The sequence below is a fragment of the Lissotriton helveticus genome, chromosome 6 (assembly GCF_964261635.1).
Source record: "Lissotriton helveticus chromosome 6, aLisHel1.1, whole genome shotgun sequence".
NCBI classification, from domain to species: Eukaryota; Metazoa; Chordata; class Amphibia; order Caudata; family Salamandridae; genus Lissotriton; species Lissotriton helveticus.
In genome coordinates this window covers 11,430,690-11,457,192 of record NC_136067.1, presented here as the reverse complement: position 1 = coordinate 11,457,192, position 26,503 = coordinate 11,430,690, and the positions used below count along the sequence as shown (strand labels likewise).

General features: G+C 47.0%; 1 protein-coding gene across 4 annotated transcripts in view; it reads right to left on the bottom strand.

Annotated features, from left to right (window-relative positions):
* Nucleotides 1–26,503, bottom strand: part of LOC144762134 (cullin-9-like) — a 518,599-nt gene that overhangs the window by 142,913 nt on the left and 349,183 nt on the right. For all 4 annotated transcript variants that reach the window (XM_078647278.1, XM_078647280.1, XM_078647277.1 and 1 more), the window contains 3 exons: nt 16,089–16,234; nt 6,981–7,110; nt 6,429–6,631 (listed from right to left, as the gene is read on the bottom strand). In XM_078647278.1, the coding sequence (XP_078503404.1) occupies nt 6,429–6,631; nt 6,981–7,110; nt 16,089–16,234 (479 nt within the window). The remainder of the gene's footprint in view (nt 1–6,428; nt 6,632–6,980; nt 7,111–16,088; nt 16,235–26,503) is intronic.

Here is a 26,503-nt window from a genome sequence, read left to right as displayed (position 1 = left end):
AAGATAAAAGCTGCCTCCAGTTCCTTGTGAGAACTGTTCCAGATAGTACTGAGTTTTACCACCCCTCCTGCTATTACTAAAATACCTGCCACAAACCAGCTATGTGCCACGCTAGCGAACCTTTTAAAAACATGGTTGAGGCAGTTTAAAATGTTTTTATCTTCATAGAGAGTGAGCTCGCATTTCAAGTTGCAACTTTACCTGACCGCAGGCACCCCACTTTATAAGAGCTCCCTTTCATCACGACGGGACACGTGACTGAACTGATAAACATTACTAAATCTGGACGACCCCCTATGGGTCCCCGTCCAGCAAGGCTGCTGTATGAAATCATTTGTTCTCCCCTGTGGAGTGCCGCAAGGTTCCTCGTTGAGTCCTACATTATTTAATATATATGTAGCTCCTCTGCTGGACCTAATAAGATCCTACTGTTTTTGTCCACAGTCTCCTACACGGATGACACCTAGATTGTCGTAGAAGACCCTGCGATATATAGAACACGTTGCCCTGCGGTTCAACAACTGTATGAGGGCCAGAGTTAGCTGGGTGAGCTCTCATTGTCTGAAATAAATTCAGAAAAGGACAGAGGTGGTCCATTTTGGATGGGATACTTCCTTCTGGAATGTGTCCTGGTGGCTACAATCCCTCAGCTCTAGGAATCATTTTAGATAGTAATCCCTCTTTTAGAGAACAGACTTGCCATCCTACTTCCTTCTGCTTCTTTGTTCTAAATTTTTGAAGTCAATTCTCTCTTTCTTACCCCACGATCGGCAAAAATCTGTGATCACCTCCCCGACACTATCCAAGTTAGAATATTGCAGTGGTCTCTATGGGGGGCTCAGAAGCGCATCTGGATAGATTGCAGAGACTGAAAATGCAGCAGTCCGGGTCCTTAAAAATATCAAAAAAATTCAGTCAGTCTCTAAGGACAGGGAAGAGCCTCATTGCCTCCCCATAAAAAACAGAGAGATTCTTTTAAAGCACTCTCTATAGCATATAAAACGCTTCATCAAAATGGCCCTCAATTCCTGAAAAGTTAAATCAGGTATATGCCCAAAGATCAGTCGTAGCCAAGAATGTGTCAGTTCGACTGACTAATTAAGCCACTTAGGGAAGCGGAAGCTTCACCAATGTGACATCTCGCCTCTGGAATCAAATGCCTTGGAATTTGAGAAACCAATCCAAGTACATGGCTTTCGGAAAATCGCTTAAAACTGTAAATCATCTTAGGTACTCTTCCTTCTTTCAGACGGCAGCGGCAAGATGCCCATGGAGCAGTCAAACTAAAGGAAATGAAGGCAGAAGCCACACTGCCAAGAAAGAACAAGTAGGTTTAGGGAGTTATACAAGATGCCATCAGAAAAGCAAAGCAATTACACAGGGAGTATGAGATGACGCGAAGGGAACAAAACAGCTGCTCTTTCCCAGTATGCGCGATCTACCCAACCTCTAGTTCGGACACATCCCAAGGCTTACGCAACAATCTCAATACATTTATTGTTGATAAACTCAATAAAACAAGAGTCTTCCTGGCTGCGACTGGTAAAAAGCCACAGCAAGCAGTGACAACAGCAATAACTCATCTTACAACCGGCAACTAACGCTATCCTTTCTTGACTATACAAACTGAAAGCCCCTGATGCTGTGTGCGAACCTGCTCCAGCATGGATCTTGAAACAAGAAGCACTCTGGTTTGCTCCTCTCATAAAACATTCAGGAAACTTTAAATTTAAAAGTTTGCTTTAGCATCTGTCCTTGAGGAAGATACATTTCCCTCCTGCTCAAAAATCTCATCCCTCAGTAAGTGATCTTTCCAACTTCTGCTGCGTTACCACCTTTCCTATTGCTGGCTGAAGTAGAGAAAGTAATCTAGTCCCAACTTGAAGGTTTTTCCAATGAAAACAATACTCTATCTCCCACCCATACTGGATTCAGACAAGCAGCTTGGACGGAACCTGCCCTTTTAGGCTTCTGTGAGGATAACCTTTATGTTATGAATTAAGTAGCGGTGATTTATCGGACTCCTTCAACACCATGGGTCTCACGATCCCGCTGCATTATTTCTTCACAGCGTTCATAGGTGCACCCTCTACCATACAATGGTTCCACTCTTTGTTATCAGACCATAGACCGGTGAAACTCGGATCTGTGCACTCTCCTCGAACTGCATTAAGACAGAGTGCCACAGGGGTTCACCCTCTCACCTGCCTGGTTCAACATTTACAAAGACATCAGTTCAAACTCTGCAAGAACCTCAAGGTTTACATTCAATCTTAGGCAGGCGGCAACCAAATGTACATAAATGCTCAGCCCCAAAGCAACTGTACATCTGTACAGCAAGACATTCAAGTCAGGCTATCACAAAACTACCATCAACTGAAATTTTGCTGATCATTTTTGGTATCAAGAACAGACATGCTTCACAATCCTTGACTATACTTTTCCATCACTGGCTGAGAGCGTGTCCCGGTATCCAGGGTAAATACCTAGGGCTAGATGTAGGTAAATTAGATTTACCGATTCATAAATACCGAATTTTACTGATTCGGTATTCATGAATCGGTAAATCTAATGTAGGTAATTATTCGGTAAAAAATACTGAATCGGTAGGATTCTGTATTTACCGAATCAGTATTTGTCATTGATTCCTATGGGCCTTGAAGCCCATAGGATTTATTGGCAAATACCGATTCGGTAATTACAGAATCGGTAAAATTAACGAATTGCCAAGGGGGACAGGGTGTCACTTTGACACCCTGTTGCACCCCTGTTTCTGGCCTGTGTGCCATGTGACACATACATGCCTCACAGATGTGCATGTACACAGGAATTCGTTATTTACCATGCAATAGTATTACATGGTAAATAACGAATCGGTAATGGCCTGTGGCACTGTTTGAAGTGCCACCTACATCTGTATTTACCGGTTCGGTATTTTACAGAATCGGTAAATTTACCGATTATGTAAATATAAGGCCCCCTACATGTCAAACACCAAATACCGGTCGGTAACGGCTGAAATCGGCCGTTACCGACCGGTATTTGGTGTCCTACATCTGGCCCCTAGTCTTTATCTTGTCTTTTAGGCCTCCCTCAAACCCCAAATTAGTGCAGTCACTAATAAATGTTTCCTAAGCTACAACCAGGCAAACAGATTCTTATTAGCTCAAAGGAAATGGACCCAGGTGGTGGACACTGCAGTGAACTCACACATGAATGATTGTAATGTATCTGTAGGAAAGTGCCTCTTTTGAAATGGTTACCCCCCACTTTTGGCCTGGTATCTGGTGCAACTATGACCGAACATGTGCTGGGTTCCTGCTAACCAGGTCACTAGCACCAGTGTTCGTTCCCTAAACTGTACCTTTCGTTCCACCATTGGCACCCCTTTGGGCACCTTGCAAGTCCCCAGCAAATAGTACCTTTGGTACCTTGGGCAATAGGCCTAAACAGGGCCCCTAACGGCTACAGAAAGAATTGTGCCACCCTAAGGTACCCCTCACCAAGCTCCTGCGAGCGGCCATTGCAGTCTGCATGTCTTGGTGCAGAGAAACTGAAGTCTCGACATGGCACACATCCCTGTGCGCCATGCTAGCAAAACACTGTATGCAGCATACGTAAGACACCTCTACAGCAGGCCTCAAAGCCTGAGGGGAGGGTGCACTATACCCAATGTATGGAAATATCTCAACGAGTGTCCCTGTAGTATCTAAGCAAGACTTTAGATATTACAAGTGAACAGGACACCATAACGAGTACTTGGACTAGTCCTTACGAGTACTCCAGCTACACGGAGGCTTTACTGTAACCCAAGGTTTGGTACCAAACACCTCGTCTTAATAAACCCACACTGATGCAAGTGCTGGATTTATTAATACATGCACACAGAGGGGCCCTTAAAGAGGTCCCCTGAAAACCTACTGACTACTAGTGTGTTGACTGACTGGTCTCGACCAGCTAGCCACCATGGACAGTTTTCTGACCTCCTGAGGTGAGACCCACGCTTACAGAGGCTGGGAACAGAGCCTGCTGTGGGCAGAGGTGATCACACCTCATACAAGCAAGATGGATATTCCAAGTCGGGAAGCGTCTATGGCCTGCCTCCTTTGTTATGTGACCCCCCCGGGCCTCTCAAGGTAGTAGGGACACTCACCCTCCTGTTGTGACCCCTGAGCGACAAGACAGGCGGGAAACTTAGTAAGATTAGAAGGTGCACCCACATTCAGCCAGCACCACCCCTGGGGTGGGCATGAACATGTGGACCCCACTTATCAGATTCGTTCCATGTTGTTTTGGATGGAATTCGCATTCTAGGGTCAGCGTTATGCCCCCTTTCCACAGGAAGTGGTCATATAGAGGTTGTAGAGACCCTATATGTATACAGCCCATCAGCTATTACCGGTCACTCACCACAACATCCCTAAATTGAGTATTTAAGCGGCATCCATGATCCGAAGACTATGATTCGATGGATCAACAGGAAGAAGGACAAAGAAGAGTCACGGCCTGGCGAGAACTGCAGCAAAACTTTGGCGTGAAACCCTGCCGTCCTCAATCTCACTCTACAAAAGTGATAAAGGGACAAGCTGGAGAACTACCACAGCTTTGGGTAGCCTGCCAGTTCAACAAACACCGAAAGTCTCCCTTGGAGTAGAGGATCTTCTCCCCTGCAGTCTGTAGGCACCGACAAGCAGAGGCCAGCCCATCGCCTGGCAACTCCCCAACCTGACCGATGCTGCAGGCAACCAGGAGAAGGTACTCGTGTTCTGAAAGGTCAGATCTGTCTCCCCACTGAGTGTGAAGACACCAGGGCCAACCGGAGCCGTGCAGCACCAACCCCAGGATACCGAACACCTTGCAACCATGAGTGTCCAGTCCAAACTCTGAGGGACGCCAGCATCATTGAGACCCACTTCAAGAGTGGCCCAGCTGCCGTGATTTTTTCCCTGCAAGCTGTTTGTCCCTGACTACGAGGTGCAACTTCGCGCACCCAGCCGACCTAACCACTCTGCTCCCGAGCCTCCAGGGCCCAGGTCCTGACGCACCAGCTGTGCACCCCTGCTCTACGACCCCTTGCGACCCAAGCCACCGTTTGGGAGCTCTCTAACTTGCCCGCAAGTCTTGCTATGCAGCACCTTTCCAAGTGGCCACAGTAGTGCGGCAGTGCCTACAATGTAATGTGGGCAAGACGAAGGTCATGCTTTTCGGAGAAGCCTCTCTCCTCTGGTCACCCGACTGGTGGCCTCTGGATGTAGGACCTGCTCCTTGCCCCAAACAGGTAGTGAAAAATCTTGGAGTACGGCTTGACCAGTCACTGCTTTTAAAATCACGTAACTCAGGTAACGGGATCTTGTTTTAGGGTCATTGGGCTCCTGAGGCGTGTATTTCCGTATCTAGCAGATAGCCACAGGAAAACACTGGTTCAAACGCTTGTGATCAGCATGTTAGATTACTGCAAAGGGCTTCTTTTCTCTGCCAACGAGGAACAACTTGGCAGACTACAGGTAGCCCAGAACACGGCAGCTAGACTGGTGCTTAACGTCCCAGCCAGATTCCCCTCTCGCCCTCTTTTGAACAAACTCCACTGGCTGCCCATCCGCCAGCGGGTCAAGTTCAAAATTTGTTGCGTAATCCATAAATGCCTGTTTGGTACTGGTCCAAAATACTTGACCGAAAAATGTAAACCCTACGAGCCAGGTCGCTCTTTGCGCTCTAGGAACCAATTGTTGCTTCAAGTCCCGCGGATCAAAAGGGAAAGGCAGGGTGGTCGAGCACTCTCTTATAGGGGTCCCACTCTCTGGAACACCTTACCCCTCACCCTGAGACAAAACTCTAACCTGGGAGCCTTCAGGAAATCCCTAAAGACACACTTGTTCCTAACAATCTAAACCCTGCATCTTTCTTGTTTGTTTATTGGTCTCTGGCTTTTGGTTTATGGTAAGAACATAAGCGCGGAGATACCCCTACGGGGGTCGAATTCCTGCGCTATATAACCAGATAAATAAATAAATAAATTAATAAAGTGCCCAACGCCAGGCCCTTCTGGACCAAGGACAACACAAACAGCAACACCCTAGGTAGGAGTGAAGAGGGTCAATGAACATAAAGCTATAAAGCGTGACTGCATTTCAGTGCAGTGATGCGGACCACCACACTGAAATGCGTTTATCAAACGCCTGTTGCGTGCTACTTGGCAGGGCTGAATGCAGGTCTTCCACTCTATGTAATCTATTCAGTACACTCCAACCCAAAAAATAAAACTTTAGGTTTCTCCTGCACATTTGCACTGTTTTGCGCCGCATGCATATCGCACCATAAAAACGTTGCCTAATGTTACTTTATTCCTAAATACCATGCTTGATGATGACTGAAAACAGATCATATCTAGGTCGGCTCTAGGATGTGTCCCCTCCATCTCTCTCTCTTACCCTAAACACCAGGTTGTCCATGTGCATTTCCTTTTCCTCCTTCATGATCTGGATGATCAGGCAGCAGATGATGTTACGCTTCCGTTCCAAGGTACTGCCCTCGTCATTTTCGACGTTCAGGTAAGTCTGTTTCGGAAGGAGCCACAGTACCGACTGCTGATCTCCACTCTCTCTGGCATACTCTTCGCTCAAACGCAAAATAGCTGAAAACCAAAGCACAGAAAACTGGGTGATAGGTACACATCCTAACCGAGGCACAAATCAAATGGAAATTGTGGCTTAAGGACGGTCCCCACTTATAGAACTGAACGGCTTCAGAGGGATTATCAAAGCCATGCTACGCTGGCCATCAGGTTTGCATACTTGAATGTTAAGAGCACATCAAAATCAGTTTGCAGAGTAAGTACACACGCCTAAATTTAACTAAAAAGTAGAGTGACATGAGAATTCATCAACACAATGTTTTAGCCACACTGTTGAATACTGCACTTCAAGACAAACTCTGTGTCCCGTTACCAATGCTGTATGAGAACTGAAGGCTACGACACATACCTCCTTCGGAGGGCTCTTCGCTCTCAGTCTTGACGAGGACTCCTTTTGTTTCCGTCAGAGGTTTCAGGGCATGATTTAGGAGCGCTGGAGAGAGGCCGGTGGACTGAAGCAGGGATTCCAAACTCACCACCTGGAACCAAAGAAAAAGTAAGGTTATGGCTCTCACGAGATGATAAACATTAGCACTTGGAGGGAAACACAAGACCACACAGAGGACTTTCATTTTTCAAGTGACAGATTGCAGTACCGGCATTTCCTACAGTGCCAAAGGGACGAGAGAGGCACACTTTTGTGAGCAAAACATGGCAAATAATGTCCAATCAATGTTTTAACTTTGAAGGAGAACGATACTTACCATCTGTAATGATCTTTCAGGCGGATACTCGAGCTACTGGCAGATTCCTCACTTCTTGAATAATGCCAGGCTCCAGGCTGGATGCAGAAACTGTAACAGCTCTCTGCACAACTAAGCAATGCCAGAGTTCTGCACAGAGTTTGGGGTTCACCCCAGATATGCATCAGGGATGTCCTGAAAGGCACCATCCCACTGCACTGATGCCAGGTCCTCGTCTTTTTCTAACACTCCTGGAGGAAGACATGAATCTGATAAGGCTGATATAACAAACAGTGCTGGACTCTAAATTAAAACCTTATTTTGAAATACGCAGGACCAATCCCATAACGAGAAGGCAGGTGGGGGGGGGGGGGGATGTTCAGTGAGGAAACTACAAGTAGACCGTGTCCAACAGTAGTTCGTTCCCAAAGGTAAGTAACTTGTCCTTCTGATGGATACGTCTAAATGCGGATTCCTCATCTCTTGAATCAATACCAGCACAGAGCCTCCCAGGCGGTGGGTTTGTAACATTTGGAACCTGGCCTGAATCTGTAGGAGATGCGCAAAGGCCGTGAGGAACAGTGTTGAGTTCCCCCTCGGTAAAGCAGTCTTTAAGAGGGTTGGACGTACCAGTCTTAGTTGGGATCAAGGAACGTAAACGTAAATTGATACTTGTATAGCGCACTACTCACCCGCAAGGGTCTCAAGGCACTTGTACGAATACCGCTGTGGAACCCTTCCTGGCTTTCCCTGTGAGGTATCCACTCCTGGGCACCCCCAAGGTGGAGGCCAGGCATCCTTAGCGTTGTGGGGGCCGTTGTGGAGATTAAGCAAGCTATTGCCCAGAGTTGCAGCGTGGAACTCCATGATTGGAATAGGCACCGAGGTGAGAATTATCAGGTCCGTGGAATTTTGAGCCCAAGACCCGCCGAGGCGGGGAATTGAACCCTGGTCCCGGGCCAGACCTCTGCATCAGGGTCTGCCGCTCTAACCACTGAGCCACACTTCTCCACATTGAGTGAAGCATCCCTGGCCCATCTCTGATGCCGGCACTAGTTCCACCGTACCTTTTTATTAACAGTGAAGCAACCCCTGATCGGAAGATAAAGCTTAAACTTTGGAGATTAAGAGAGGAGGAAAAATTCACGGCAGGAAGTTGTGAAAGAGAGCAGCATAGCTTCTGCAAAGAAGTTGTAGGACTCAGCGGCCTACAGTGATTGACTGCTCATGAAGCGGTAGGACACCGTTCTCCAACACAAGCTGTACCTGTTCTGTTCCCTCAAGAGCAGACCAACAGTTTAGCTGTGGGTGGCTGAGAGGAGGAAGACAAGGACTGTTGATGTGGACCTTTAGATTCACTGGAACCACAGAGCCCTCCGTAAGGTCAAAGAAAACTTGCTATGAGGCTGACAGGGGGAAATGGCGGTCCTCTCCAAAATAGCGTGCCACAGAAATTGCCTATGAATTTGTGGCAATGTTGCTGAAATTGTAGTGCTGGCCAGGCCCAAAGGCTGAATTGTGGCAGTTTATTGTTTAAAGCATTAGACAGCAAAGTCCAAATTTTTGCCAAAAAGGCGGGAGCCATAAGGAGAATGTTATTTACAGAGTAAGCATGTTGGTGGCATGTGGTGCTGTAGATTCACGTGCTGTGCATACTCCTGCAATCTAGTGTCGGGCCGGATGTGTTCAAGTTGTTTTACTTCAAAAAAGTATTTCGAGTCACGAGGTACTGCGACTACTCCCTCTTGCTGGTATTATGCATGGTCCTCGACTCCATTGTTAGATTGTTTTCCTACAAGCAGGCGAGGATGGAATGTGAAGCCAAGTGTTGTATAGAAAGATGTCAATGCAAAGAAAGAGGGAGATGACTGCAAAAGCCACAGGAGGGTGGGTGCATGTGAAGCTACAGCACTACTTGCCACACATAGATGCTTACCGGGTAAATGGTGTGGACCAGGTAGCTGCTTACAGATGTCACCTATAGGGATGTTTTCCAGGAAGGCCATAGAGGCTCCTTTTTTCCGATTGGAGTGGGCTTTATGAGGAACGGGTAAGGTACGTTAGGCTTTCGCATAGCATTTCTAGATGCATTTTACAATCCATCTTGCGCTGCCTGATTTAGACAAGGCCTTCCCTTTGTGAGGTGTGAAGAAGGCAACATGAGCTGTTGCGTCTCCCTATATGGTTTAGTTCTGTCAACATGGTGCCTCTAAAGACTGGAGAGCCCGTCCGCAACTGTATCAGGTTGAGCAGGAAGTTAAATGGATTGATTGCGATAGAACTGTGATACCACCTAAGGGAGAAATCTGGATTTGGAGAGAAGGACAACCCTACCCCTGTCTCTCTGAAAGAAAGGTTCTTCTAAGGTTAGCGCCTGAAGCTCACTGACACGCCTGAGTGCAGTGATGGCAACTAGAACTGCTACATTCCAAGAGAGAACCAGGAGGGGTTCGAATGGAGGGACCCATGAGTCTTGTAAACACAACAATGAGGTTCCATGTCGGAGCGGGTGAGACCCAAGTAGGAATGACTCAAGACCATCCATAAAACTTTATTTACTGGAATTCTGCAGAGGGAACATGTTGACTGTTCTGAAGTTAGGCGATTACAGCAGCTGAGTGTAGTCGTATGGATGTGAAAGCAAAACCACAAGCTTGGAAGTGAAGTAGGTAGCAGACATTATCTTGCACTTAGACTGCTAAGGGGTCAATGTGTTTTGAATGAAAATATTAGACAAATCTCTTCCACTTGGCAGAGTAACAGGCACTAGAAGTAGGCCTGCATGCTTCTTCAAGAATGCTCATGCATTCGGGATGAAGATTAAGGTACAAAAAGTCTAGGACTTCAAGAGGCAGAGCATAAGATTGAGAGACCTGGGGTCTGGGTGCCTGATTTCTCCCTGGTTTTGCATGAGACGCTTCGGCCTGTTAGGGAGCCCCTTGTGCGGAACCACTGAGATTAAGAGGAGGGTAGTGAACCATGGTTGGGGTGCCCAGGTGGGAGCCACTAGGATGAGGGTGTGAGACGTCTGCCGAAGCCTCTGAACCACAAACAGAAGTAATGGGAGAGGAGGAAAAGCGTAAGGAAATATCCCTGATTAACCTGTGCATAGTGCATTGCCCCTGGACTGCAGGTGTTGGGACCTGAAGGCGAAGTTTGGGCATTTGGCATTTTCTGCCATGTCAAACGAGTCAGTTGGTCCATGAAGGTCCACTCCTTTTGTGTTCGGCTAAATCTGTCATTCTACTATCAGGGGGCACCCTAAATACTCAATTTAGCATTAAGGGGAGTGAAGGGTCGCAGCCAATGGGCTACTTAACCATGGCATCACTACAGCCCCTAGATGACCACTTCCTTTGGAGAGTGGGGCGTGGGCATCACCCGGTCCCAGAGTTTCTAAATCCGCCACACACAAGATGGTGGAATTTCAAAATGTATGTTTACTTCAGGCTTGGTCACCCTAGCGATGTGTCCTGCCTGGCAGTGAAACACGCCTCCTGCATGGATTATTTTCCCGCCTATCGTGGTGCCAGAGAGGCCCAGGGCAGGGGGTGGCATTTTCTCTGTCCGAGGAAGCCTTGGGTCACATATCAAAGGGAGAAGAGGCCTTTGAAGCCTCCTGCCTTGATCTGCCGATTTACCAGCCATCCTGGGGAGGAGGGGATTACACTCCTCCACAGTGCAGGCATTCTTTCTGTCCTCTGAGAGCAGGGCTCTCGCCTCCTAGGGGGCAGAAGCTCGTCTGTGGTGGCAGGCTGGACTGGACCAATCAGCCAGCACACTAGAAGTCTAGCAGGGTCCAGGGGTACCTCTAAGGTACCCTCTGGTTTCACATTAACAGACCCATCACTGGAATCAGTGTGGGTTTATTAAGACAAGGTGGTTTCAGTGAAGCCATTATGGACCTGAGGGAACTAGCTTTAACCAATGCCCAGTACATACCTCAAGATGGCTTCCCTGCTCACTTGTAATGTCAGTAATTGAACTGGCCAGCACCGGGGCGTATCTGCTCATGCAGAAAGGGCCTCACATGCTATATAATGCACCCTACTTTAGGGCTGTATGGTTTGCTGTTGGGGTGACTTACAAATATTACATGGAGTGTTAGGGAACATGGTACGCAAGCGTGTGCCATATGTTGCTTTCAGTTTTTGGTGCACCTTATCCCTCAGCCTGCAGTGGCAGTCTGTATGAGTTTGGTGCTGGGTCATTTAGAGATGCTACAGCTCTTATCAACCATCTTTAGTACCTATGACGTAAGGTACCAGATGTACCACTTACTAGGGACTTACAGAGGTGCTAAAGGCCTGGTCATTTAGTGATCAAGTGAGCAGCCGTCTAGTTTTGGGGAAAGAACACTGGCCCCGGGGCCTGGTTAGCAGGGGGATTGAGGGTGAGGAGCCTCTATCGTAGGACGTGTGGCGAAAAGAGCCGCTTGGGTGAGGCGCTTGAAGGGAACCCATCGCAGCCTCCGTATCTTTATTTTTTCCAATATCTGGCCAACCTGCTGTCCAAACAGATTTTGCTCATTAAAGGGCAGGTTGAGCAATTTTGCAGGACTTTGTGCTTGAAGCCGGATATAGTGGAGCGTGGGGGTTTGGGGCGGTTTTTGAGCCTCTGTGGTAGGACATAGGACGTGCAGCAAAAAGAGTCGCGTGGAGTAGGCGCACATCACAGTCTTGATATCTTTCTTTATTTTTTCAAACATCTGGTCAACCTGCTGTCCGAACAGATGCTGGCCATTGCAGGGCAGGTCGAGCATCTTTGCAGGACTTTGGGCTTGAAGCCAGAGCTATGGAGCCAGGAATGCCTGCGCAGGGCGACACTGGAGTTGACTCCCCCTTGCAACAGTGTCCTTGGCATCTAGTGCGCAGCAAATGCTGGTGTTGGACATTTGCTTTCCTTCAGAGATAATCTCATAACCCCTTTTGCTGTGCTCCTCTGGGAGATGTTGGAGGAGCCCCTTCCTTTCATCTCAATGGGCGGGGTCATACCTAGGGAGAAGCCCAATGGAATTGCTAATCTGCCATAGGTTGGCCATTTGCGCAGCTACCCTCTTACCTGAAGCATCTATTTGTTTACTTTATTTATCTGGTGGACGGGCATCACCAGTAGTCTGAATTTGAGCACTTTTACATACAGGAGTGACCACTAGAGAGTCGAGTGGCAGCTGGTTACGAATGTTAGGAAGCTTAGTAGGAGAAACTTTGGATTTTTTAAACCAACCTAGGTGTAATGAAACTAGCATGGACGGGTTAGTGAAAGAAGTCCGGGGTGTGACAAAGCATGCCTTTAGGGCGATACAAAAGGGGGGATACAAAAGGGGATGACGGACGGAGCGTTTGAGTAAATCAAACACTCACCCCCAGTCAACTGATCTGGGTTTAATCCATCACCATTCTTTAGCTCACTCAGCCACCCCAGTTCAGACATGGCCATATGCAAATTAGTCTGACCCTGTGCCTTATGGGAACAGTCCAGCCCGAACTGCCAAGCCATGTCTTCCCTGGACCGGAAACAAGCATTGCATATGGCACCCTGGTAATCAACCAAGCTCAAGGACCTAAACAAATGTTGCCGTCAGCAAGAAAGAATTTGGAGAAGAAATTGTGCTACAGAGGAATGAGCTAAAAATAAACTTATTATCCAAGAATATAAAAATCGGATAAATTCAGAGAAATGCAGTTACTTTGAGGAAAAGATAAAAGCTGCCTCCAGTTCCTTGTGAGAACTGTTCCAGACAGTAATGAGCTTAACCACCCCTCCTGCTATTACTAAACTATCTGCCACAAACCAGCTATGTGCCACGCTAGCGAACCTTTTAAAAATATGGTTGAGGCAGTTTAAAACGCTTCCATCTTAGGCCCCATTCCTGTCTCCCCTCCTTTTCAATGGGAGGACAGGTGTGAAACATTAGCCAGCTCAGGAGGTTTGCCCACCTCTGCCAACCCCACCCCTCTTGCCTTGATCTGCTGATTTACCAGCCATCCTGGGGAGGAGGGGATTACACTCCTCCTCTGAGCAGGCATTGTTTCTGTCCTCTGAGAGCAGGGCTCTCACCTCCTAGGGGGCCAGAAGCTCATCTGTGGTGGCAAGCTGGACTGGACCAATCAGCCAGCACACTAGAAGTCTAGCAGGGTCCAGGGGTACCTCTAAGGTACCCTCTGGGTACCACATTAACAGAACCATCACTGGAATCAGAGTGGGATTATTAATACAAGGTGGTTTCAGTGAAGCCATTATGGACCTGGGGGAACTAGCTTTGACCAGTGCCCAGTACATACCTCAAGATGGCTTCCCTGCTCACTTGTACTGTCAGAAATGGAACTGGCCAGCACCGGGGCGTATCTGCTCATGCAGATAGGTGCTCACATGTTATTTAATGCACCCTACTTTAGGGCTGTAAGGGGTGACCTACAAATATTACATGGAGTGTTAGGGAACTCAGCCTGCAGTGGCAGTCTGTATGAGTTTGGTGCTGGGTCATTTAGAGTGGCCCAAGATATGCTACAGCTCTTATCGACCATTTTTAGTACCTATGACATAGGGTACCACTTACTAGGGACTTACAGAGGTGCTAAAGGCCTGGTCATGTGGTGATCAAGTGACCAGTTGCCTAGTTTTGGGGAAAGAACACTGGCGACCGGGTTATCAGGGGGGATTGAGGGTGGAGAGCTCTATCGTAGGACGTGTGGCGAAAAGAGCCGCTTGGGTGAGGCGCTTGAAGGGAACCCATGGTAGCCTCCGTATCTTGATTTTTTTCCAACATCTGGTCAACCTGCTGTCCAAACAGATTTTGCCCATTAAAGGGCAGGTTGAGCAATTTTGCAGGACTTTGTGCTTGAAGCCGGATATAGAGGAGCGTCGGGGCGGTCTTTGAGCATCCGTGGTAGGACATAGGACGTGCAGCAAAAAGAGCTGCGTGGAGTAGGCGCTTAAAGGCCGCCCATCACAGTCTCCGTATCTTTCTTATTTTTTTCCAAATTCTGGTCAACCTGCTGTCCAAACAGATGCTGGCCATTGCAGGGCAGGTTGAGCAACTTTGCAGGACTTTGTGCTTGAAGACGGATATATTGGGGCGTTGGGAGCTGTCTTTGCGCATCCGACATAGGACGTGCAACAAAAAGAGCAGCGTGGAGTAGGTGCTTAAAGGCCGCCCATCACAGTCTCCGTATCTTTCTTATTTCTTTTCCAAATTCTGGTCAACCTGCTGTCCAAACACAAACAGATGCTGGCCATTGCAGGGCAGGTTGAGCATCTTTGCAGGCCTTTGGGCTTGAAGCCAGAGCTATGGAGCCACACATGCCTGCGCAGGGCGACACTGGAGTTGACCCCCACTTGCAACAGTGTCCGTGGCATCTAGTGCGCAGCAGATGGTGGTGTTGGACACCTGCTTTCCTTTAGAGATAATCTCATAACCCCTTTTGCTGTGCTCCTCTGGGAGATGCTGGAGGAGCCCCTTCATTTCATCTCAATGGGCGGGGTCATACCTAGAGAGAAGCCCAATGGATTTGGCAATCTGCCATAGGTTGGCCATTTGCGCAGCTACCCTCTTACCTGAAGCATCTATCCGTTTACTTTATTTTTCTGGTGGACGGGCATCACCAGTAGTCTGAATTTTAGCACTTTTAGCACTAGAGAGTCGAGTGGCAGCTGGCTACGAATGTTAGGAAGCTTAGTAGGAGAAACTTTGGATTTTTTAATCCAACCTAGGTGTAATGACTGGCACGGACGGGCTAGTGAACGAGGTCCGGGGTGTGACGAAGAATGCCTTTAAGCATGGGGAGGTACTGAGCTGAGCGGTGGGTGGAGGACAGGGTCTCAAAAGGAAGTCCTCCTCTAAAGGCTCAGTGAGGAGATTCACCTTGTGGAAGGAGGTAGCCCTACCAATAAGTTTTGGTAGGACGCGGAGTCATTAGGAGGGGAGGAACGAGCAGGGTACAGGTCGGGATAGGTGTCCTCTGGTGGGTCAGCATCATGGGTGTTCCTGGGATCCTTTTAAGGAGGAGCGTCGATGGTATCCCCCTACACCTCTCAGTATGAATGTGGTGACCCCCTGGGGTGTATAGAGAGCAGGGTGGTCTGGAGAAATGGGTGGGGAGAGGGAGTGCCCGCATAGCAGTATGAGGTGGTGGTAGAAACGGAGACCATTAAGCCCAGATTGGTCCAGGACTCTGGAAAAAGTTCCCACAACCACCCCATTGTTACTAGAGCCACTAGCTATTTGGTGCTAAATTCTTCTTAACACTGTGTGTGTAAGAAAGGTGTGACACACAACAGAGAGCAGAGCGCTTACAGTCACAAAAATGCACCTTTAATTGCACTATGGAACAGAACATAGAGTAGATCTCTACCTGCTCTGGTTGGAGTAAAATAGGGATCTCGTGGGGAAGCAAGCAGGGGATGTATTTGTGCAAGGGAGCGAGCCCTGCCCATGTATCTCTGGCCTCTTGAGTACACCTTCGTACGTCACAAGGTGGCACTATATTCCTCATACGCCGGCAATTCAGAGAAGTGGATAGAAGACTTACAGATGCCAACGATAAAGCCCCTATGAAATCATGTACAAGTTAAACCACTTTCCCAAAGCTTGCAGAGTTCACAGCCAATGGTTCATACAACGTCGAACCAAGTTACTTTCAAATTACTGTACATATAAGCCCCCTTCCCCAACTTTCAGTCCCATGCCCCCGATTTCCAATGGTTCCTGTCACTGCCGGCTGACGTGACTAGTCCTATGTAACTCAACCGAGCACCTCCGATGCTCAGCCTACCTCTTGGTGATTGAAGTGAAGCAAAATGTACATCTGCAGGGTAGAGGTATGGAGAGTCCATCCGGCGTACTGCAGCTCTGCGTGTCCCAGCCACGTCCACTGCAACCTCCGGGGCTTCGAGTGCTCCAAGCCGTACATGTTCTGACCTGCAGACAGGTGGGGGTTCATAATCAAAGCGAACAGCAGCATTGCTAAAGGCTAGGTCTAACAGTCAAATACAGCGCTAGACATGAAAGTAAAAGAAAATAAGTTACTTCCCTCCAGTAGTGATATCTTTCATAGATTTACATACTCAAATAATTCCTTGCGTCGAAGTGGGAGTCCCATGGTATCATAGTGAGCAGGAAGACTTGTACAATATGGCATTAGAAGACACTCTTATAGCCTATCTAGGTCCTTTTTATTTTTAAAAAGGGACCAAAGTTGACATATAGCCAATCAGACGACAGTACCCTCTAGAACACTCCAGACAGAGGCTGAATCCCTCAGATTTTCAAGCACAAGTGGGAATAAAACATCCCGATCTATGAGGGGAGCCTCTCCGGGGAGGAGGGTGGGTCGCATGTGAATCTATGAAAGATACCAATACTGGATAACTCTAGTTACAGGTAAGTAACTTGTTTTCTTATCCAGTATCGGAGTATTTTTCATAGATTCACCTGCTTGAATCCGAATAGCAAGCAGTCCATAACTGTATAGATATACATCATTTTTTCACGTACATGTACCCTTGTGGATGGTGGATATCAGTTTTATATGTCATACATCAATTTGTGAAATATGAATACAACAATGTAAATGATTAAATATTATAAATAGAGCCAAATCACTTACAGTTTCGAAGGCTCAAGTCAGCGGAATAAAAGGCTTAAAAGCAGGATCACAGCTGTGGCCCGATTTCAAGAAGCAGTGTTGAGTAAATGTATGAGCGTTATTCTTGTGGCTCCTCTGCAATTTCTGTCCAGTGGAACGCCGGCAAACAGGGCAGCAGAAGTAGAAACTGCCCTTGCCGAGTGTGCTCTTGGTTTGGAGGGGAGGGGTTTCTCAGCCTTACAATGACAGAGCACATTTGTAGTAGCTATCCATCTGGAAACAGTAGCTTCAGTGACAGTGGACCCCTTATTAGGGAGACCATACGAGATAAACAGCTGATCAGACTTTCTGAATTGCATAGTTCTTTGTAAATAGAATTTAAGACACCTCTTGAGGTCCAAGGTTTGAAGAGACTGTTCAGCTGGTGATTCTGGATATGGAAAAAAGTTACGGAAAATAATTGGTTTATTTAGGTGAAACTGTGATGGCACCTTGGGTATAAATTTAGGGTTTGTGCGAAGCATAACATACTCATCAGTAAACTGGAGGAAAGGTTCCTGAGTAGTGAAGGCCTGAAGCTCACTAACCCTTCTGGTTGACGTTTCCGCCAGTAGGAGAGCAACTTTCCAACGTAACTGGTGCTATGTAAAGCGCTCTGATACCCGGTTCGGGTCAAGATCGCGCTATATAAAACTCTGCAAAAAAGAAAAAGTAAAGAACTTGAGTTCTGCCCGAAGGATCGGCTCAAAAGGGCGATTTTATGAGTTGGGAGAGAACCACATGGTTTGATTATTCTGGATGAACAAAGAGAAATCGAATTAGAGGAACGCATGAATCTGGATATTGCTGCGAGATGAACCTTAATTCAAGAATGCACCGAACCTGAACGGGCTCGAGATAGTGAGTATGGAAGAACCGTTTCCGGTGATGATTCTCAAGGATGAATATTGGAGGCTTTGCAACACAAGCAGATCCTCTTCCACTTCAGCTTGTATGTCTTGTTCGTGAAGTCGGCTCTGGCTTTGGCCAGAATGTCTCTACATTCTTAAGAAATATATAGATTGCAGTTTTCATGGCATTCAGGAGCCGTGCAAGCAATTGAAGAGATGCCGGCTTGGGGTGAAGAATTTGACCTCCGTTCTTCATGAGAAGGTTGAGTTTCTTGCGAAGCCGGATGGGATGGACTTTGGAAAGTAGGAGAAAAACAGTGAACCAGTGTTGTCTGGGCCACTGGGGAGCTATGAGGATGAGGCGACATGCTTCCAGCTTTTATTTGGTGAGAATCCTCGGGATGGAAGGGGGGTGGGAGGTGTGGGGGGAGAGTAACCGTAGGCATAAAGCCCTGACCATCTCATTGAAAGGGCATTTCCGCATGACCCTGGGAGTGGGTATCGACTAGCATAAAGTCTGCATTTTGCGTTCTTGTTGGTTGCAAAAAGGTCAAGTACTGGTGTGCCCCAATGTGCAAAAATCCCCTCTAGCACTTGGTCATCTGGTTCCCATTTGTGGCAACTGTCCATGGTTCTGCTGAGCGTGTCTGCTGGCGCGTTGTTGATCCCTGGAAAATGCATTACTTTCAGGGTGATTTGGTGCCTCTCTAACCATCTCTTAAGTGCTTGAGCTTTCTGAGAAAGAGGAGGAGGTTTTGTGCCGCCTTGTTTGTTGATATAGAACATGCTGGTCGTGTTGTCTGTTCGAACCAGTACGGAAGTGCTTGCTATACGTGGAAGGAATGCTTGGAGAGTGAGAAAAATCTCTTTTAAGTCCAAAAGGTTGATGTGGAGTCATTTCTGGGATTGTGACCACCTCCCTTGAATCCGGAGGTCCTGTAAATGGCCTCCCCAGGCCTCTAGAGAGGCGCTGGTGGTGATAATGTAATCTGGTGTTGAAGTCAGAAATGTGAGATCTTTTGATAAATGAGGCAGTTGGGACCACCAAGTCAACGTTTCTTGCATTCCAAGGGTGACATATATGGAGTTGTTAAATGAGCCGGTCAACTGGACGCATTGTAACTGAATTTCTTCCTGCAGAGGCCTCCTCTTTAGTTGGGCCAGTGAGACTAGGTTTATGGCGGAGGACATCATGCCAAGGATTGCTTTGATAATCTGCACTGAAACGGACTTTCTTCGTGAGATTGCTAATGCCAGGTTTGACAACTGCTGTGGTCTATCCAGAGACAGATAAGCTTTGTTGATGGTATTGAGGTTAACGTCTAAGAAAATTCTTTGTTGGCTCGGGACGAGGAAGGACTTCTGATAGTTGACAGTGAGATACAAATTCTGAAATAACGCCAGGAATGACACTCTAGTCTTGGAAGCTTGTTGCTGTGTGGAAGCTTTTAGCAGCCAGTCGTCGAGGTAGGGAAATACCTGATGACTTTGCTACCGAAGTGTAGCTGCCACTTGGGCAAAACATTTTGTAAAGATTCTGGGACAGATTTGAGCGCGAAAGGAAGGACTCTGAACTGTACACAGGTACCGGCTATGGGGAAACTGAGATACTTGCTATGTTTCTGATGTATAGGGATATGAAAAAAAGCATTCTGCAAATCCAAGGAAGTCATGAAATCTCAGCTGCTCAAGAGATGGAGTATGTCGGAAAGGGGAATCAGACGGAACTTGTTTAATGCCCTGAGATCTAAGATGGGTCTCCACTCCCCTGAATTCTTTTTAATAAGAAAGAAATGAGAGTAGAAACCTTTGTTCTTCTGTGGAGCAGGGATTTACACGAAATAAGTGAAGGCAGCGCTCCTTTTTGAGGCTTATCTGGTGGTCTCTGAACACATTCCAGGGTGTGTCCGTATGCTACTAAATCCAACAACCATCTGTCGAATGTTATCTCCTGTCATTGTGGGAGGTCGTTGGTGATGTCTCCAACCACCTGATTGGAAGGAGGAGCAGCTGTTGCCTGATCATGGTCACAGCCTGCAACCAGTGTCGCAACTCTGAGGAGCCTGTTTACGTCTCGTGGTTTGCCTGTTGTAGGCCGCAGAAGGTGGTTGGCGGTAGGGTTGTTGATAGTCTGTCCTATACTGGAACTGCAGCTGATACGGAGGTTGTTGTTGATATCCCTCTCTATAGGTAGAGAAACCTTTTCCTTTGGCACCACAAAAGGGAAACATGGGATATGGCAAAGTGCAAAAGGATCTAGTGGTGTCCGTATCTGTCTTTACCGCCCGCAGCACTTCATCAACATGTCTCTCAAATAGGGATTCACCATCGTAGGCCATATCAAGTATTTTCCTTTGAACCTCTGATCTAAACGCTGTAGCCTTCAGCCAGCCTTGGAGTCTTAGGACAGCCGCCCCTGCTAGCTGCCTAAACCCACATGAGAGAATGTCTAGAGCGCAATCAATCTCTAAAGAAGTGTGCTCGCCCTCATGTATATTCTTTTGTGCCTCTGCCTTCTTTTCTTCAGGAATGAGGTCAAGAAGGCTACTGACAACTGTCCACATCTGTCGGTCATAGCGTGCTAATAAAGCTAGGGAATTTGCTGCGCGGACAATAACTGATGACATAAAGGAGAACCTCTTCCCTACATGATCGAGGCATCTTCCTTCCTTATCTAGAGATTTTGAAACAGGAGTGGACTGATTATTAGAACGCCTTGGCGCAGCCTGCGAGATAACAGAATCTGGCTTAGGATGGCTAACAAGGCAGGCTGAAGAATCATCTGGGGCCTTGTATTTATCAAGAGCGAGGTGGTACAGGAGCAACCGTTCCTGGTTTTCTTATTTATATACCTTTCTCCCAAATGTAATCAATGATCGGAATCGCTCCCATGGATTTTCTACCCAGCTCCTTAAAATCATGCAGGAAGCAATCGGATTGCTTGATGGATGTGGGAAGATGGAATCTTGCCACTGCTCTGTCCATTAAGTTATGAAAGCCCCCAATGTCTCCTGGGGGAGAGTATGCAAACGAGGCTGGGGAGCAGAAGGCGTAGGAATCACGTAGTCTTACCATTCACCAGGTGGTGGTTGGTGTTCCTGAATTTTGCCTTCCTCACTTTATCCTCAGAGGAAGTATGATCCTCTCTTGGGGTTGGCACATTAGGTGTGGGCGACATTATCGGTAAGACTGGTGCCGGATTTACTGGTGTATCTGGTGGCACAGGCTGGGGAGGTACAGGTGTCTGTTTCTGTGGGTTGTCAGAAAAGCGCCTTTAATAGCCCTGCAACATAGCCTGCAAGTCATTCAGTAATATCTCATATCTCCTGGGCTGTTGATAGCTATAATGTTGATAATAATGCCTAGCAGGATCATATTATGAAGAATAATGGTCATCATCGTCATTCGAGTCATCATCTTTACACTTTTCATGGAGGTCAGAAGGACTGCACGTATCCCCATAACACCCCTCTTCCTCAGCGTGTTGTATATCTAGCAAATGGCCAGGCAGAAGAGGAGATATCTTGCTTAGAGATATTATCCTTGGTGTAAGAACAGTTTTAGAAATGTTAACTCTTGGTGACTGTCCCGTTGACTATGAGAGTTGCGCCGTCGATGGTGGAACTTGCTTCTTTACTGATGTAGACAACTGAATCGTCATCTCCGACGTCTTCCTCTCCCCCGTTTACGGTGAGTTAGACGATGGTACTTCCACCAGCGGTATCTCTGGACGGTGAAGATGCTGATCGGAAATCTGTTGACGATGTTTTTGTCGATGATACAGGTTTCAACAATGTATACGTCAACGTTGTCTTCATAAGTGGAACAGCTGCCACCGATGTCTCTGCAGATGGTGCTTTTGTCGACGACTTCAGCGCTGGCTGGATACCTCTGGATGCCGCTTTCGTCTACGGTGACTTGGAATATCAAGCTTCCATTGAATGGTGATTTAACAACTGGAGCAACGGCAGGGGTCATTGACGTTGAATTTTAGAGCACATTTTGTACAACGACATTTTACACAACGATGTCGATGTACCTGTAGTCTTCATCGTAGATGGGGGTCGTCGACAATTTTTCTATTTTGATATCGACAGCTCTGAGGAAAGAGACTTCGGTGTTTCCCTTTTCTTGTCAGAAGGAGTAGAGGGATAGGAACAGGCAGTCCCTTTGGAAACAAATTATAATTCCTCCTTTCTGAGGGGATCTTTCTTTAAGGCCTTCAGGAGCCCCATTGTCAGAGGATCTTGAACTTTTTAGGGTGCAATGAGAAGAGTCACTGTCTTTACCAGAAGTGCTCGTTGTCTGGGCTTTTGACTTCTTCAGCCATATAGGATGTCCTTCTCTGTCTCGCAGAGTCTTTGTAGAAAAAGTGCTTCAAATCCTGCACTCCTTTATTAATTTATTTATTTTTGGCATTTATTGAGCGCGAACGAATACCCGCAGGCGTCTCGGCGCTAGATTATTCACATAATTTTCCCAGGAAGGAAAGGCTCCAATGATTTGGTGGTCGGTATTACTGACTGAAAAGCCAGGTCTTCAATCTTTTGCGAAACTGCAAGAGTGAGGGGCTTGACCTAATATGCTGCGGCAAAGTATTCCATAGTTTAGGGGCCGCGACTAAGAAGCGGCGATCACCCCATGACACTGTTTTAGACCGTGTGACCACTAATTGGTTAAGAGTGGCAGATCGGAGCTGTCTAGCAGGTTTATAGGGTATCAGCTGGTTCTTAAGGTAATGTGGTCCTTGATCATGGAGTGTCTTGTACACTATGCAAAGTGATTTGAACTTAATCCGATTCCGGATCGTCAACCAGTGATATTTCCTAATTGTGTCTGATATGGCCGAGAACTTGGGTGTTCTAGAAAGCAGACGTGCTGCTGCTCTGTATTGTCTGAAGCTTATTGGTTACCCTAACCTGGGCATTTAAAAATAGGCCATTACAATAGTCAAGGGACGGTAAAACTAAAGAACTAACCAGTGTTTTAGTAGCTGCATCTGGCAAAAACGGGATGATTTTCCTAATCATTCTTAATTTGTGATGGGCTGTTGCCGCTACTCTGTTCGCATGTGCCACAAAGTTGAGACCCTCATCAAAAATTACTCCTAGGTTCCTGACCTTAAGGGCCGGGCTGGGAGGGGCTCCAAAGGCCGAAGGCCACCAAGTTGCTGACCAGCCTGGTGAAAGGGGTCCAAAGATGACCACCTCCGTCTTTCCGGAGTTGAGCTTAAGGCAGTTAGACGCCATCCACTCTCCGATTGCTATCATTCCGCTTTGAAAGCGCTCTGCCACCTGGTATCCATCGCCTTTAATGGCCAAAACCAATTGCGTGTCATCAGCGTAGGAGGTTAGGCTCATCCCATATGCTTTGATGACATTGGCAAGGTCCGACACAGATATTAAATAGTGTCGGACTTAGGGATGAGCCTTGAGGAACCCCACACGGTAGAGACAACTTGGCAGATTGGTATGGCCCCAGGATGACAGCCTGTGTTCTGTCGGCCAGGAAGGATGCAAGCAGATCTCTCGCTGTGTGGTGAATGCCCATCTTTTCGACACGGTCCACCAAGATCTTATGGTTGACCGTGTCGAAAGCCACCGATAAATCGAGCAGTACGAGTACTGCTGTCCCTCCCTGGTCTCGAATTGCTCTGATGTCGTCTGCGGCTTTAATTAAGGCGGTTTCGGTACCATGATATTTTCGGAAACCGAATTGTGTATCGTCCAATAGAAGATGTTTCTCCACATGCTCGGATAGTTGTTGGTTCATAGCTTTCTCGGCCACTTTGGCTACATAAGGGAGGCTTGCTATGGGCCTATAATTCTTTAAATCGGCCTTGTCCAGACTCGGTTTCTTCAACAAGGGTTTCACCAGCGTGTTCTTTAAGGAAACCGGATATGTCCCAGAGTCCAAGATAGAGTTGCAAACTAAAGTGATGACCGGAATGATCGTGTCCATCACCGGTGGGAGGACTGAAAAAGGACAGGGGTCTAGTGCCGATCCTGTTTTAATGGAAGAGACAATGATCTTTATTTGGTCGGTCGTAAGAGCCTTGAACCTGGTCAAAACCTTTTCCGAGGGCGTGTAAAAAGGAACTGCTATTGTCGAGTTTAAAGAAAACGCCTGATAGATATCATTTACTTTGGAGAAAAAGAAGTTGGCCAGTGCATCACAAAGTGGTTGTGAGGGAGGTGGGGTAAGATCTGGGACGTTACCTGACAGAGTTTTAATGATATTGTATAGTTGCCTGCTGGAATTTTTGGCTTTATCAATTTGTTCTGAGAAGAAAGTTTTTTTTGCATCAGTAATCATAGCTTTATAAACGGTCAATGAATCTTTATATTTGGTCTTACTCTCTATATCATAGGTTTTACGCCAGTGCCTTTCCCTATTCCTGCTTAGTTGTTTTTGCCTTCTTAATTGCTCTGTATACCATGGAGCAGTTGGTGTAGTTCTATTCCTGGATTGGGTTTTAATTGGCACTAGGAGTTTGGTGGCGTGGCCTAGCCAGTCGTGAAATTGTCGAGTTGCGATATTAGGTTCAGTGGACAGAGATGGACGTGTACTGTCCAGTAACTTTGTTAGTTCAGCCTGGTTTATATTCTTCCAAACTTTAAAGGAACCTTGGATAGGAATAGTGACCTTTTTACTCAAGATTTAATTAATTGTCAGTCTACTAAAGATGGCATAGTGGTCAGTCCAAGGCATGGGTAAGATATTTGATATCTGTAAGCCCTCGACGTTAGAAAAGATACCGTCTAAGTCCCGCCTGATGGGTGGGAGAGGTGACCATTTGTCTGAGACCCAGTGTTTCCAGGTCTGTAATAAGGGCGGAAGTATCCTTATCGTTATCTTGTTCCAGGTGAAAGTTCATGTCACCCATAACTGTAACTGACTCTTCGGTGGCTAGCGACTCCAGTATAGTATTTATGTTGGCAAGAAAACCAGTCCTTGTTCCTGGAGGTCGGTATAAGAGTACTCCCTTAAAATTAAAAAGGGCAGTGAGCTTAATACCGAACTGCAGGGCTTCGCATGAAGTAGCTGGAATGGATGATGTTCCGACGGCAAACCGCTCCCGGACTATAATAGCCAGCCCACCTCCCGTTTTTCTTGCCCTATCCTGTCGGTAAGCTTTATACCCGTGAGGTACTGCGATTACTAAATCGGGGTCTGACGAGTCGTCCATCCACGTTTCGGTAATAAAGAGGACATCCAAATTATTATCGGTAATAAGGTCAGCTATTTCCTGACTGTGCTTACACAATGATCGCGCATTGATAAGGGCCATGAAAATATTGACTTCTTTACAATAGGCTTGTGACTTAGATTGGATTATGATGTTGTTTATAGGTATCGTACTGTTGCCGTGAGGACATGCGAGAGTAGCATTTTCAGATACTTTTGTTGGATCAAGCAGTATTCAACGGGGTGTGGGGAGAGATCGAAGCTCCGTCAATAAAGTAGGGGAGTAGACCAGCCTGTGAACGGACGACGCCCGACCAGGGGTCTTGGCCCTAGGCCCGGTTCCGGCGCGGACGGGCGCACACGGGCTTGCCTTCGGCGCGCCGCCGACGCGCCCGCTGCGCGGACGGTGAGGCATGATGTTTTTATACATGTTTATAAGAGGATTAGAGGAGGGCGGGAAGCGTCCGACAACTGGACCACGACCCTTTCCTCCCAGCAAGATGGAGGCTGAGGTCACGGTGTCAGCGCCTGAAATCGGCTGCGCCGTGCCAGGAATGATGTGTTGGCGGCTTCGGTGCGACGCAAATCTCGCGCCGAAGTACAGGGAAGTACGATTTAATATAGAACAATTAAAATTTCTACAAGTTTTAAAATGCACACGTACTTCGCTGATCAAATATGTGAAATTATCAGTAAACAGAGATAGAGCTGAGAGCCCCCGGCTTCCGCCTCAGGGGAGAAATTAGGCAAATATCCCCGGTGCAGAGGGTAAAGGCAGTCTAGGCAGTCTTAATGCGGATCACCAACATGAAATCTTTCACACAGGATGAGTAGCATCTGGAGAGACTTGTTTTTGAAGAGTCAGACATGGTAAAGATCAACCGAATACAGAAAAATCTGACAAAAAAAGTGAGCAGAGCTCAGGGAGACGCCCTTCACATGACGTGCAGTAGAAACTCTGAGGGATACAGCCTCTGTCTGGAGTGTTTTAGAGGGTGCTGTCGCCTGATTGGCTAGATGTCAAATTTGGTTCTTTATTAAAAAAGGACCTAGATAGGCAATAAGCGTTTCTTCTAGTACCATTATGGCCTGTGGTAGAAGTCTTACTGCTCACTATGGTACCTCCCACTTCAACGATGGGGAATGATTCAAGCATGTGAATCTATGAAAGATACTCCAATACTGGATAATACAAGGTTATTCATGCGCATTTAAAATACAAAAATAAATAATCTAGGGAACTAGTGATCTGCCAGGTAGAACGCTTGATAGTAGATGAGACATTCAAGGCCAACAGAATGAAAACAAATGACTTCAGCCAGGGTGACTTAAGATAGCAAGAAGACAGAGCAAAGTCGTGAGAGGGAGGGAGGTGAGATTGTTGGGGGCCATAGAGCATACATCAGCGATGAGCGGCATCTGTCCAGATTCACAAGTAACATCTCCTCATCTTCTCCGCTAAGAAGAAACTAACACCAGCAGCAGACATTCACCAAAATCTATCACAGGCTGGTACACCGCTGA